The sequence below is a fragment of the Teleopsis dalmanni genome, chromosome 2, assembly GCF_002237135.1.
Source record: "Teleopsis dalmanni isolate 2A chromosome 2, ASM223713v2, whole genome shotgun sequence".
Lineage (NCBI taxonomy): Eukaryota > Metazoa > Arthropoda > Insecta > Diptera > Diopsidae > Teleopsis > Teleopsis dalmanni.
In genome coordinates this window covers 173,952,415-173,967,099 of record NC_051847.1, presented here as the reverse complement: position 1 = coordinate 173,967,099, position 14,685 = coordinate 173,952,415, and the positions used below count along the sequence as shown (strand labels likewise).

At 28.8% G+C, this 14,685-nt stretch overlaps 2 protein-coding genes across 2 annotated transcripts; both read right to left on the bottom strand.

The window, feature by feature from the left end:
* Positions 1–8,290: 8,290 nt before the first annotated feature.
* Positions 8,291–9,265, bottom strand: LOC119678869. The gene is made up of 2 exons (XM_038090950.1): positions 9,052–9,265; positions 8,291–8,672 (listed from the first exon to the last, which is right to left on the bottom strand). The coding sequence occupies exons 1-2, from the start codon at positions 9,169–9,171 to the stop codon at positions 8,376–8,378; spliced, it is 417 nt and encodes a 138-aa protein (XP_037946878.1). The 5' UTR covers positions 9,172–9,265; the 3' UTR covers positions 8,291–8,375.
* Positions 9,266–12,595: 3,330 nt separating this feature from the next.
* Positions 12,596–14,285, bottom strand: LOC119678863 (serine protease HTRA2, mitochondrial-like). The gene is made up of 2 exons (XM_038090941.1): positions 13,031–14,285; positions 12,596–12,963 (listed from the first exon to the last, which is right to left on the bottom strand). Exons 1-2 carry the CDS (start codon positions 14,095–14,097, stop codon positions 12,798–12,800), a joined length of 1,233 nt encoding a protein of 410 aa, XP_037946869.1. The 5' UTR covers positions 14,098–14,285; the 3' UTR covers positions 12,596–12,797.
* Between the last annotated feature and the right edge of the window lie 400 nt (positions 14,286–14,685).

Genomic DNA, 14,685 nt, shown 5'->3' with positions numbered 1-14,685 from the left:
TATATGTATATATAAAAATAATTTAATATTGTTAGTCGTATATAAATATTTTTTACAATCTTTCATCGAAATACAAATAAGAACAGACACAATCAAGTAGGACTATCACATATTCACTGAGGATTCGAAGAGGATGGAATTTGGAGTTTAAGTTGGAATCTTTTTAGTTCAGTGTAAAAATCAACTAAGATAGAGTTGAGTTTCCTTTCTACCACATATGTAGAATCTGCCAAGAAAAAGACAACCAAAAAGAACTACTGAACTATGGAAATATACGGGGCTCATTAAAAGCTTGACGGACAACAACATCTTAATAATATACTGAAGACTGAAGCATTATATGTTTAATAGTCAGTGTAAGTGCTCCATCTATTAATTGTATATGGCCAGTATACGCTAACCTACAAACTATTGTATATGGAGACTTTATAAAAAAGAAAAAGAGAAAGGGAAATCAAGAAAATATAAACAACATACGCATACATATATGTAAAAATATATAAATAATTAACCCATTGGTGAAGTTTAAGTTTATTTAATAGTTAAATAAGTATTAGTAATTGGTATGTTATACTGACCCAGTTGGAAACGGATCGATCCGTCATCGAAGATATGAAAGTTATTGTAACTGAACCACAGTCAAAGTGTCGCTTCATGCAGTCATTTCTCTATATATGTTTGTACTCGAAAATGTACTCGACATCGCAAACTATTACCGAATTAAAGAACCTAAACCTCGCGCCATCTTCAATGTCTCTCCAACCTTTTCGAAAACATTCGTTGCGTTATAATTATAATGGATAATTGCCTCTAAAGCTCTTCTTTGAGAATCCTGTAATTAATTTCGGCATTTTACACAAAAATTCATACAAACCTTTAATTCATTCGTATGATTGGCAATTATCAGTATAAGCACACTAATGCTTACCGACATAGTATTTTTGGTCATAAAATATTAAAATTAATCTTACCATTTTTGAAACTTATAACTGTTAGATTAATCGTTGACCACTTGATCATCTGGTCCTTAAGGTGGAATGTTTCTCACATCGACTTCATTAATAAATATATAGCATTGTAAGAAAACCGTGGGACTATGCGTCAATATGTTTCTACCTTAACCAATGCAACTGTCTGAGACTTTAGCAGTTAGCAGCAGTGCAACCAATATCAAAAAAATACACAGCTCAATAAAGTTTGAGTTTCAGGGTACTTATTTACATTTTTTAAATAGTATTAAAAAAATATTCCTTACTTTTTAATCATACATCGTACATTATCTATTTATTCACTTTTTTTTGGATATCTTTCATTGATGAACCAACAATAGTTATACAAATCTTCACCAGGAATATTTAACTGTATTACACTCGTAACCAGAAATTACTGTATATCTTGTTTTTGGATATAGACATATGTAATGTTCAAATTATCTTACATTATCAAGATAAATACTGTAATAATTTTTTACTAGATTAGTGATTTTATTTTTAATATATTTTATTTGCGAGACCAGAACTCACTCAATTAGTTAATTTTTAAGAAACTAAATTCTTTGCATCCACAGTGTACTATATTTCCATGTCGCAAATTGAGCAACGCAGAGTGATTATTCTGTTAAGTAAAATGTCAACTGTTTGAAAATTATGTGCTGACAACGAAGTCGGTACATTTATGGGCCATTGAAATTGTATCTTACAACACAAAACTGCTCCACAATACAAGACATAAACAATGCCCAACGTTCATGGGTGTTTGACTCACAAAGCAAATACAACGCCATGTGTTGCCTTCGACATTCAGCGAACTCATGTTCAAGTCCTTATGGTTTTTTAATATATTTTGAAGCTATTTTTTACACTGTTCAACTTTTGACCCATTAAGGTGTTTTCAAATTTATTTCATTGCCGTCAAATAAATATCAATTTGAACTGCAAACTAACGACGAACTGGCATGAGAAGTTGGAGACTAAGCGGGGATTTCCGAACGAACATTAATTAAAATTCAAGTAATAAAATTTAATTTTAACATTTATTTTATTAAAACTAAAACACGAGGAAAAAGGTTATCACCAGTTTGCAAATATTTAATACAGATTTATTAGCTTCATTCTTCTCGTCATTCCAATAGGTGCGATAACCAATAAAGGGTTTGGTGTTCTAATCCCAAATGCGATTTCGTTATTAAACTTGGTTATGACTTATGCAAATGATCACGAAAAACTGTTGAATAATTAAATTAATTCAGAATATGTTAAAAAGGGTCTCAGTTTGAATTAAATTAGTTTTGTCAACTGTTATTCGAATTTAAAAAACAGGAGTGGCTGTGAGAAAAGATCGTAATGTAAGCACTTTATCATATAAAACTGTAATTTATAAAAATAAAATAAAGAAATTCCCAGACTGTTAAAAATATGTATTTTACTTCATTTATCTGCAAAAAGAAATACTATATATTAATTACAATTTACACAATTTATGAAATTGAATTTAAAAATACAGCTTTAAAGTTTTTATAAATAAAAGAAATTAAAATAATTTTTTACGTGTCTTTAATAAAATAATAATATATAAAGCCCGAATCAACTTCAAATCATACTATTAAATACTTATCAATGTCCTACATTTGAAATGTAGTGGTCTTCAACTCGTTCTATAATGGCGCTGCCGGAATAAGGAGGAAGAATTAACAAGCTCTCATCTGCTGTACAGATACATAGGTTTACATTTTGGGGAACTCTTCTTCTTCTAAGTACTATTAGAAACTGTTATCTAAAGCATCACAAAATACTCAAAGAAAATTATTTGGTTGAATGAAAGTTCCTTTTGGACAGGAATTACACTCATCAGAGAAATTCTCTTGAAATAGGAATAACCAAATATCTAAAAGGTGACACTTATCAAAATATGAGCCCTAGAATATCGAATTGAACACATAGGTGATTCAACTTTAAATTTAACCTATCTAATTCAATTAATAACTTATTTACTATTAATAAAATGATAACCTCTAACCTCACTATTTATACACCACTGGTTTGAAAAACTTCCAGTTCAACTTCTTTTTTTTGTGTTAAAATTACTGTTTTACCTTTTTTTAAAAAAAATATATTGTATTTTCTTCTTAGTATTTATTCATGTCACATAAATATCATATATATAGTAATTTATTGTCACGATTTCCCAGACATGCTGATTTGAGAACTTTTGAGGTTTTAGGTAAAATTAATTATTTTTAACAACAGGGGGCGTCTACGCTATGTGCTGATATAGCTTAATTTTGAGACAGCGAGATTTTAAGTTAGAAGTTCTTATATTAAAAATATATGCTCTAACCACATACTAGTTAAATTGACCTAATAATTTTGTTAGAGAAATTATAGCTCATGTAGTAGAGAAATATCTTCTCTAACAACATATTGTATGATTCAACCAACATGATGTATGGAGTAAGAATATTTTAACCTGAGACTTAGTTAAAATCTGCTTAAATCAACCAAATTATTTTTCTGCACAGTTTATAATAGAGTTTTACTGCCATTATAAAAACGACTAACAGTTATGCGTGTGCATTTCTTGTTGGTAATTCTCATGGAAATTTTCCAAAATTATTGTGATATATACCGTAGTAGACAAAGTTGCTAAAATTGGTGTCTTTCCTAAAAATTCGTTATCAAATAGGCGTGCCCGTCAAATCTATATCTTGACAGTTATTTAATTACTAACAAATATATTGGCACGTGTGCAATATATTTCTTATTAAAACTGACGACGTAGATATTCAGCTCCCGAAAGATCATTGATTAAGTGATCTTCCTTCACTACGTTTTCCATTACATTATAAATATCGTGTGCATGATACTCTTGAAATATGGTCTTAGTCCAAAAATATCTCTCAATTTGTATTACTTTATTTTTCATACCACCAAAACGCATTTTTTCTTTGATAAATCCATCTAAGATCCTAGTCGAATCCAGCAGTATTTTTGTTATAGATATATAAGCCGTAATTTTTTCTTTCATAGTTGTAAAGTCTGTCTTAACAGTCATGCCTCTTAACAGTAAAATAATAAATAAAAAAGTAACGTATTTGTTATGAACAATGACAGCACGAAATACAAATAATTAACGAAATCAATCGATGACAATTAACTGAAAATTTCGTATGTGCTTCCAAAAGTCGTTCACAATAGACGAATTTTTAGTTTTGGCAAAAATGCAATTTGAGCTGCTTATTAGTTAAGCGATTTTAAAAAGGTTGGACTAAATAAGCCAGTAGTGTTGTTGTTTCATATATTATTTTTAAAATAAGCAGTTGTTCTTTTGTGATATGCTTACAAAAGAAAATATTGTAAACAAAATGAAATATAATAAAGGGAAATACTAAAAACTATTTAATTTGAATAAAGAAAACGAAATGAATATTTGAAGTAGAATGGTAATCATTTTTATTTTATAAATTTAAATTAATTAATTTATTTATTTATGTATTTAAATTTCTAAGTAAATAAAACGCTCATATGACTTTAATGCAAGGAATATCTTTGGTTCAAAGAAGGTATTCTTTGCTTTAATGGATGACTGGAATTTTGTAACATAGTTTTAGTGAACATTCACAATAGATTGATTTTTGAATTTGACCGCTCTGAAACTTAAGACGTAAAACTTTTTGTGAGTAAAACTCAACTCTGAAGATTTTAAGAGCATTGTTTTTGCTTCAATTGTTTTTTTAGTAAATTGGGAATATTTTTTTGCTACTCTGAAAAAAAAAATTACGGCTATTGTAATTTGACAAAGTTAGTCGAAATTTTCGACAGCCCACCACTATCTTTCAATTATATACCGCTAATATTAAAGAATAATTTGGGACATACTTTAACGCATCTATTTATGAAATAAATATTTATTTCCTACCAAAGATTCTCATTACTTTGTATCCAATTTTATTTTCTTGTATTCGAAGTTCCCCTGATCAAAATTATTGATATTATGCAATATGTATACTTCTTGAATTTGATTGGGTTTTACACTGATTTACTGGTTTTGTTTTTGAACTATCGTTAAACAGAAAATTTTAATCTCTAAATTGAGTTTTTTCTGAATTCAATCACCCTATCTATATGAAAATAAAGTATGCAGTTTGTAAGGCACTGGACGAGTTCGTTAGGTTAAAGAGTTTTTAATACGTTTTGACCTAAAAAGGTGCCGTAATAATCGTTTTGAGCTAAAAAGGTGCCGACTATAAAGTCTTTATCTATCCAGTTGTTACTTCAGATGATAAAATATTATTTTGAAAAGAATATTCCAAATTCCTTTTTTCCGTTTTTATAACTTAAGAGTAAAAGATTTAATTACCAAGTAAATAAGTATTTACTTACAAATATTTAAATTTAAATATATCTAATCTATTCGCTATTTAATTATAAAAGTTTACTTTCATTTCTTGTCAATGTAAGAAAAATGTTCAGTAATGTGGAGTTGCCACATGCAATTAATATCTGTTAAAATAATCAACGGCAAGGAATTGATTTCAATAATTAAATAAAAATAAAATAATAAAATTGAATTAAAAAAAATTTTAATACAAAATGAGTTTCCTTATAGTTCGAATGTTTTTATTGAAATTTTTCAATATTCAAATATTTGCACAATTTGGGCGCAGTGTGAAGTTTACTAATTCGTAGTCGTGCAGTGATTAAAATTGTTTAAGTGATAGAAATACAAATTTCGAATGATTTATGGGTGAAGCGGCCTGCCGTGCGCAATCTAACCAATTTTATTTGATCAAAATTAAAAATATAACAATTTAATGATTTTAACACTTGAGTCTACAGGTGGCATCAATGGGACTCAGTATATTTCTTAAACGTTCACAGCGTGAAAACTTTAATAGAAAAATATCCCAAGCCAACTTTTAATGAATTTTATACAATATCAAATACAATTTTGTTGTTAATGGAAAGTGTAATTTTTGAACATTTTTAAGGAAATAAATAATATACCAATTCTTAGCTGGATTTGGAATAAGCCATACATTAAGCAAACACAAATAATCACAAATAATGCGATGTAAGATGAATATATTTTATGGATTTTTCATGTATAAAAGAGTGAAGCAATGTCTAGACTCCATAAATTTATAGTGGACGTGTTGTGAATTGCGAATTATCAATTAGCTTTTATTTAATCAATTACTACAGGAATGTCCATAAATATAAAGATTTTATACAATAAGTCTTGTATTTGAATTTCTTAAAAATAATACTTAAAGGATATTTTTTTGCTCAAATAAGATCCAGTAACAAATTAGTATTATCGAAATTTTTTAAAATACTATATATCTTGGTTTTTAATTGCGCTTTTGAACATATTAAAAAATTTTGAAAATGTTATGTTTAAAATATTGATTAATTGATTAATTTTTAATAACAATAGTATGAATTAACTCCTTATTTTTAAATAATAGAAGTATCTTCCTTGTATCATGAAATCAGTTAACAAGGAAATTTATTCTTATAATAATGCTAGTGCTATTTAATTGCTAGAATGTTTTGAGTAGAGTTGTGAAAATTACTTATTACTTAAAGTAATTATTGACTTGTGTACTGCAATCCTTCATTTTCCGCATATGGTACTGCTGCCCATTTCTAACATTCCTGTCCTGTTAAAAATATCACGGCATACAACAATTTAAGCATAGCTTCGTTATCTTTTATTCACTCTATAAAATTTTGTGCCCATCTGAACTAGAACATCAGACCACCCAATAGCATGAAGGTTTCAGAACCTTCAGAACCTTATGAATGATTAAATGTACTAACATTTTAATTGGATATGGATATGTTTTTAATTGCGACAAAAACGTATAAGAGGTTATATTTCATATCCCTATGGTAGGATAGGAAATCTTGAGTGTTAACCATCGAATTGTTTGAAAGATACACATAAAAATTGCACAAAAAATTGTGAGCCTAACATAATAAAATACATTTTTCGATTTGAGTCATCAATATATTCCTCTTCAATTCATAATACAAACATTCCAATGATTTTACAACTTTTTATATACATAGAACGATATTCGATACTTTTATGTTTCATTAATCACTTCCTATTCACTTCCCCAGTGTATATTTTTGAGGTTTGCAAATAGATAGTAATAGACAGAACGTCGATATATATGAAGAAGTAGAATTTGAAATATAATTCATGTAATTTGGACATCGTTATAATCGTTATACTCCTATAACAGTGTATTATTCTGACATAAAATTGTCTTTTTTTATTAGAGCAACTTCAGTATGTAGGTATATAATAATAAATATTATGCCATTGTTATAGGAATAAAATTCTGAGCATCACTAATTAATTTAGTTATTCTTACATTAAAATGTAATTAAAAATTAATTACTTTAATTAATTGAATTCATATCAATTACTGACAGGAACCCATTAACAGGATTGGTGAAAAATACACAAAATAAACAAAAATTAAATTGCTAGCTAAGTACTAGCACTATATATCCAAATAATATTCTAACATATCTAGTCAACTATTAATTTTTGACTGCTTTAGGTTTTGCCGGGTGTTATCTGCTTGTCAGCTGACTATGGATTAGTATACTGAGTCGAGTGAGAAAGCAAACAAACAATTCTTATTGTAGTACTTCAATATATCTAAACGGCCTTCATAACCATAAATTTATTCAAGTAAATAAAATAATGCGCAAACGTTCCTGTCATACCTCTACAATATCAATAATCTGTTGACAATTCATAAATTTATGATCCTAAAGAACGGTATTTAATCTGAACATAACAATAAATTATGAGCAATTTTCTTGGAGTAGAGTTTTTAGAACTTTTCTTATGAATCTATTCATTTGTATTAGCAGCACTTTTTCCATAAAACATAATTAATTACCAAAATAAATAATTTAACTTCATTACTGTCTGAAGAAGTGCGAACAATATCACCCGATGTGGATCTTTACAAGTATAGCTTTTATTAAGGTTTTTCTCTGTTGTAATTTTAGTAGAACAATATCAATATCAGCAGAATATTTTTGTTCAAATTGACATTTATAAAAAGTTACTAATTCGTTTATTATATAGTATATGAAACCATAAAAGAGGACCTTTTCAATATTTCAAATCAGAAATCACCAGAGTACCCAAAAATGTTTATAAAACCGCATAGCCAAAGTTTTTTTTATTGTGAAGAGGTCCTCGTTTAGAATTTTGTGTTGGGATATAATCATCTACATTTGTATAAACTTTGTGGCACATCTTTTGCTTTCTTCTCGATTTCTGTGTGTTATATTTTTTTGGACTGAAATACAAGTAGTCTCCAGTATTACAAAGATCTAGACCTTTCAAGAGACACTACGTTTTCTTCTACAATATTTGCATATATTTTTACAAAATCGTTTGATATTGAATCTTGGAGAACGTATTTTCATAAGAGAGCTCCAATATAATTGGTTCAAAACTATCCTGTGATGACAATGAGGGCAACATATAATTTTACTTTCGGTTTGGTTTTCTGTACTTGACCAAAAATCAAGAGATACAGTCTTTATAAATTTTTTATCATGTATTTTAATTTTTTTAGTCTGTAATGCCCATCTTAAAGCTTTATTTATTTGATTTATTACATGATCCTTGGGTATCTAAAAAATATTTATTTTAAATTAATTTATTTTTTAAATAAGCTTTAATATATTAATATTAAATAAATAAGAATACAGAATAGAAATGGTATATCTTCACAAAAATTTGCAAAAGGGGCACTTCCCGATTTCGTATGTAACGAAAAACTTATACAATATATATTCTACCATTTAATTAGGCACATGCTTTCGTTAAAAAAGATATACCAAAGTCGTAGTTCCGCTCTTAATTATTAACTTTATTATCTATCATTTCACCACTCTAATCATCTAACTTCAATACACTTAATTTGACATGATTTAGGCATATTCCAAATTTTTTTTTGTCAAACTATAATATGTTTATATATCTATTTTTATGTTGAGCATATCTACTTACACCGAAGATCGCACTTATACATTCGATGATCTCTTGCTTCGTTATGGCTCTATGTTGAGGCACAACAATCAGCACTAAGATCCTCATATCGTTTCTGACGCAATAGTTTTGTCTATTCATAGTGTACTCTATAGTTGAAGTTTTTTGGTTTATAATTCATTTATAAATTAATTAATATAATTATATCTTGAATTTCTTATGAAAGATATGAAAAATAAAAACAAATATTATAACAATAAAAATATAAATAAATTATATATTATATAAATTAATATATATTTTACATAAAAAATTTTTTGATAAATTTTGGCTGGTAAACTTTGATTTTGAAATTATATTATATAAAATATAATTATATAACGAAAACATATTTTGCTTATTATTTTAACTATTGAGAGCAACTACAATGGAGCTCATTCTAGATCCTTGTACTTGACATACAAGCCAAGTACGGTTTTGGCTTATTTGGCTAATGAACACTGATTGTGAGCTTTAAATTTGGTAAGGTTCGAGTTTGACCCATGGAACTCTTTTTAGCAGTCTCAAAAAATAATTTCAGCCAAAAATTCACTACTATTCGGAGAGATGGAATACCTGCTAAAGAAAGTTGATAACTATAATTTAACCGTCACTGTATGATTTTGTAATTTTCTTTATGATATACCTGAGTAGATGTATTACACTGGCGATGTAGTGAGGGCATGGGACTATTGGACCCATTAAGCTGGATATAGACTTATATGAATGATGGAGTTTCGGTAAGACAACTGGCGGCTAAAGCTCTGGACATCAAATTATTAAAATGAATATAAATTATTGTTAGTATATTATTAATTAAAATAAGAGTTTTACTGAAAGTATTATTTTACTTAATACCGTGTCAATGGTCACCAACGTGGACTACACTTCTAGTTTCTTTTTTATCTATTATATTCGCAGATCCTTGTGATAACTGACTGTTTGCATATCAAAACTATGTTAACTATGTACAACTTTTTTAAAGTATATGGAACGGTACTTCTTCTCAAACACTGGTAATTATTTAAAATCTGTCTAAAAGTTGAAATTGTTCTTCACTGTGAATTTATATTTACCAACTATTTAAGTCTTTTGCGAATAAATTTTCAATTAACTAGTTTAGTTTCCCACACAAGATCTGACCCACTTAATCCATGGCTTAAACTAAACTAAACTCAGTTCAAGTTTATTTAATTCAGTATTTCCTTCCTCTTCCACACTCCAGTCTTTAAGTCAATAAACCAATTAAAATAATCAACGGAGCATAGGCAGGCGAGCATTCAACTAATTCCACTCGTGGAAATTTGCAAATGAAAATGTAACAAAAGATTTTCACCAGATAAAACGCTAAAGACAAAAGACTCCCCCACTGCGAAGCGATGCGCGCTTCCATGTTCCTCATCAACTTAATTGCCTGCAAGCAATCTTAACGAACGATTTAAGATACAAAATTTAGCAAACAGAAAACTGAAAAAATATAAAAGAAATAGAAAAGATACATTTTATATTGCATGAGACTACGTTTCGGTGATTTGCATTATTCAAAGCAGTTTGCAAGGCTTTAATTGTGAGAATTGCATCTCATGTATTGGTACTTTTTTTCGCCATTATTTTCTTTTTTTCTTTTTTTGCCATTTGTGGGAGTTCATGTCGACGTGTTCGTAATGAAATATATTTCAATTTAAATCACTGAAAACGAAAATATCAGTTAATCAAATTTTGGTAGCTCTGCTGTCATTTTAATGACCACAAACATTTTTTGGGCCGAACTGCCTTCTACGCAAAATGACTTCAAATTTCGATATGAGAAATTTAGTAATGCGCGCCTGCTTCAATCGATTGACACCGCTGGTTCATGAGATCCTACAAGTCTTGGAATATAAACTGTGATTGCATGAAAATGAAATGAAAATTGAAAAATCGCATTTTCAATGTTTTTTCTTTCTTTATTTTTTGTTTTTTTTTTTTTGAAGATTTCATTCAACTGCAACGAATTGGGAATGCAACCAGGCAGTAGCAAAGGCATCTAACGAATCGTGAGCGCACATCTCGTGCATTTGCTTAACGCTGACGTGAATGTGTCGTTTAGTTCATTTATTTACCATTTCATCCATTTTTGGTTGCTCCAAGTAGACTGAATAATTTTTATTATTTTAAAAAATAATAAAAATGTTTCCATTAATTAAAAAAATACTTCAATGAATGTTACTTAAAACGTGCTTAGTTCTTTTAAAAAGATTTTTCGTTATATTATATTACTCATTAGAGATTTAAAAGTAAATTATTGAAATTATAAACCAGATTATATATATAAAATTAAAAATAAAAAGCCACCAAATTCAATAATCATAATATCGAACCAAATGAAATGAATGCAAGAGAGGATTACTTGGCTCACGTAGGGAAAAAGTTCATATTGGATTTGGAATCCATTTTTAATTATTTTTTAACTGAAAAAATTATTTAATCAAAAACTTTATAACTCCTCTCGAGTTATCCAAGCATCTAACTTTAATTATATACTTCTTTATTATATATGCTTTAGGCAGTTTGAAATCTTATTGATTATTATGCTTAAATATGTGTGGAAATTATGATGATTTAGGTATACGAGCATTTTTATTTAAACACTCTGTGTAATACGCGTATATTATACTCAATAACGACAAGATATCTCCAACTAATTTCTATTCTAAACTGATTCAGAGTGAGTAGATTCCATAAGGACTTTTAATATTACATTCATGTTTGCATATGTATATACGTATGGTTGTAATTCAATACTCAAAGCTGGAACAAGGAACATTAATGGAAAGGGAGACATTCTGACAAATCCACTTCAATGGAGAAAGTCATTGTTTTTCACTCATCTAGGAATGGACAGTAATGATTCTTGCGAGAGTACCCTTATCAGCCTACAAACTTTAAGTCTTTCGCCAACTATATCATAATCACAACAATATAAAATGGATCTTAGCTAAAATTTCTACAACCGTCATAATCGCCTTTTTAATCGTTAATAAAAAAAAAACATTTGTTTCACATCTATTTGTGATCCTGATTCCACCAATTACTCATTAAGATTTATTGTTAATAAAATCTAAATTTTAAGATTTATGTTATGATAGCTCTTAAAGGAATTACACGACATGGATTAGAATGGGTAATGGTTGAATAATGGATTGGGTATGGGTGGAATATTCAAAGAACGACCGGTAGCATGTAGCGAACCTACTCGTTAACCACTACGTCCAAATGCCGTTCAGCACCGTTCAGGATTTTACAAGCAAGTATGACTTTGTATCGACATTTGTTGTATACATATATATATATATATATATATAGTGATCATATATATATATAATCATTTACTACTCACTATTATTTTATGCGATTGTTCATGCGTTGAGCTCTGCAGTTGTTCCGGGAATCCTTCTGCTCTGTGTATGAATCACGTAAATATAAAAAATTTACAACTTTTAACATCAATATCACAAGGAATAAGCTTAGCAACAAAAAAATTTATTATACAAAATTATAAATCAAAACCTATTTTTAAATACTGCAAAAGCAAAATACTCTATTATAATTACATCGTCAAGTTTTAAACTTGTAAAATCTGAACAACTTTTAACAATTCAACGGTATTTCCGAACCTTCTAGTTTGAACACATAATGGTTTTGTAGATTAAAATCCTTTCATCATATTTTTCAAGAAAATACAATTTTTAAGGATCTTCTGGTACAACGTGTATAGACATCTTTTTCAGACCACGGAATATGGTAATGTCAAGAGCCTTCTGAGTTTCAGCTAAGATTTCATAAACATCAGAAGAGTTTTTAATTTCCTTGCCATTTATATGTGTAACAATATCGCCAGGACTCAAGCCACCACTAAAAATAAAAAATACTATTAGCAATATGTAATTTTAGGAAAAATAATTAGAGCAATTATACGCACGTGTGAGCAGGTGAACCAATAATAACTTTCCACACCAAAACTCCATGTTGCACATTGTCTGGCACGCTTTGACTGCGGGATTTGAGCTCATACAAAATATCCGGCGTTAAGGTCAACATTGTTATACCCATATATCGCTTAGTTGGATATTGTAATTTAGTACTTTTGCCTTGTGTACGTCGCTCAGCGGAACGTTTTAAAAATATTTTCACATAGTCAATTGGTATTGCAAAACTGATACCAGCTGTTACTTTCATAGAATTAATGCCAATCGCTTCGCCGTCTAAATTAACTAGCGGACCACCTGAATTACCAAATGTAATTGCAGCATCTGTTTGTATATAGTTAATATCACGATTTTTTAGACCCAATTCTTGCGATGGTCGATGTATTGAACTGACTACACCAGCTGTTACGGTGTTACTTAATGCTAAAGGACTACCTAAAGCTACGACCCATTCTCCAGAGCGTAATGTAGAACTTTTACCCAATTTCATTACAGGCAAATCTTTGCATTGTATACGCACAGTAGCTAAATCAGATGTCTGATCAACATCTTCCACAACACCCGGAAATGTGCGACCATCGTTTAGACGCACTTGCACCATCGTATGTGGTTTATTTATAACTACATGTGCATTTGTTAATATTAAACCATTTGATTCGATAATGAATCCAGAGCCATTTGAAGCCGTTAGAGGTTGTCCCGTGTAGTAGTCAAAATGTCGTTTATCCTTGATTTCAATATATACAACTGAGGAGGCGCATACGTCGACAACATCCGCAATAAAATTGTACTGTTTCCGACGTCCAGATAATGATGTAAACGATTTAGCTGATATAGTTGGCAGTATGTCATCTCTGTATATGTAAAGTGCATATGCACAGAATGTACTGAATATTACCGGCTTTATATATCGAAAAAAAATCCTCGTCCTGTGTTTCTGTTCTTCTTTGTGTTTATTATTGTTTTGGTTTCTGCTTTGTGCCACAACGTGACGTAGTAAATTAAGTCCACGTTGCTTACTGACATTTGTTAAATAATTTGTAAACCTACTAACTGACATTAAAGCAAAATACTAAATAAAATAAATAAAAATATATAAAATGTTATGCACTTTTGATTTTGGAAATACTATTTTAGTCCTGTCAGCTGTTATTGTTTACATCACCTTTCATCGAATCTATTACAATTTTCGCGTTAACAACTATTTATTTTTGCATTATAGTCAAATATTAATAAAAATTAAACTTAAAAAACTTCAAACAAAAATTTTTTTTCTGTTCATAAAAATATCTAATATGCTGTCATTTTTTTAAAACTATTTTTATTAAATAACAGCATACGGTAATATTATTCGCATTATATCAATATTTTCACGTGAATAATGTGAATTTATACATAACTCATAGTGTTTGAGTAGTACATAAACCTTAAAAGAATTAATGCAAGAAACCTATCTATACTGTATTATTACATTATATATTTTTAAGTATTTTTATGAAAATTGAATTAAAAACAAACATAATTAGATTTATAAAACATATCACAGTGAGAAGAATTTCAAATATATCATTCTTATACATGTGCTAAACTGTTAAATACATAAAAATATAATAAGTACGCCTGTTGTATGCCAATTAGAAATTAAAGT

Bases quoted from the DNA above. Each gene is read 5' to 3' on its own strand.
- LOC119678869 (XM_038090950.1), bottom strand. From the start codon at position 9,171: ATGAATAGACAAAACTATTGCGTCAGAAACGATATGAGGATCTTAGTG. The intron at 8,673-9,051 runs GTAAGTAGATAT...AATATTTTTTAG, and splicing joins GTATAAGTGCGATCTTCGGT to ATACCCAAGGATCATGTAAT.
- LOC119678863 (XM_038090941.1), bottom strand. From the start codon at position 14,097: ATGTCAGTTAGTAGGTTTACAAATTATTTAACAAATGTCAGTAAGCAA. The intron at 12,964-13,030 runs GTGCGTATAATT...TTTTATTTTTAG, and splicing joins ATTGGTTCACCTGCTCACAC to TGGTGGCTTGAGTCCTGGCG.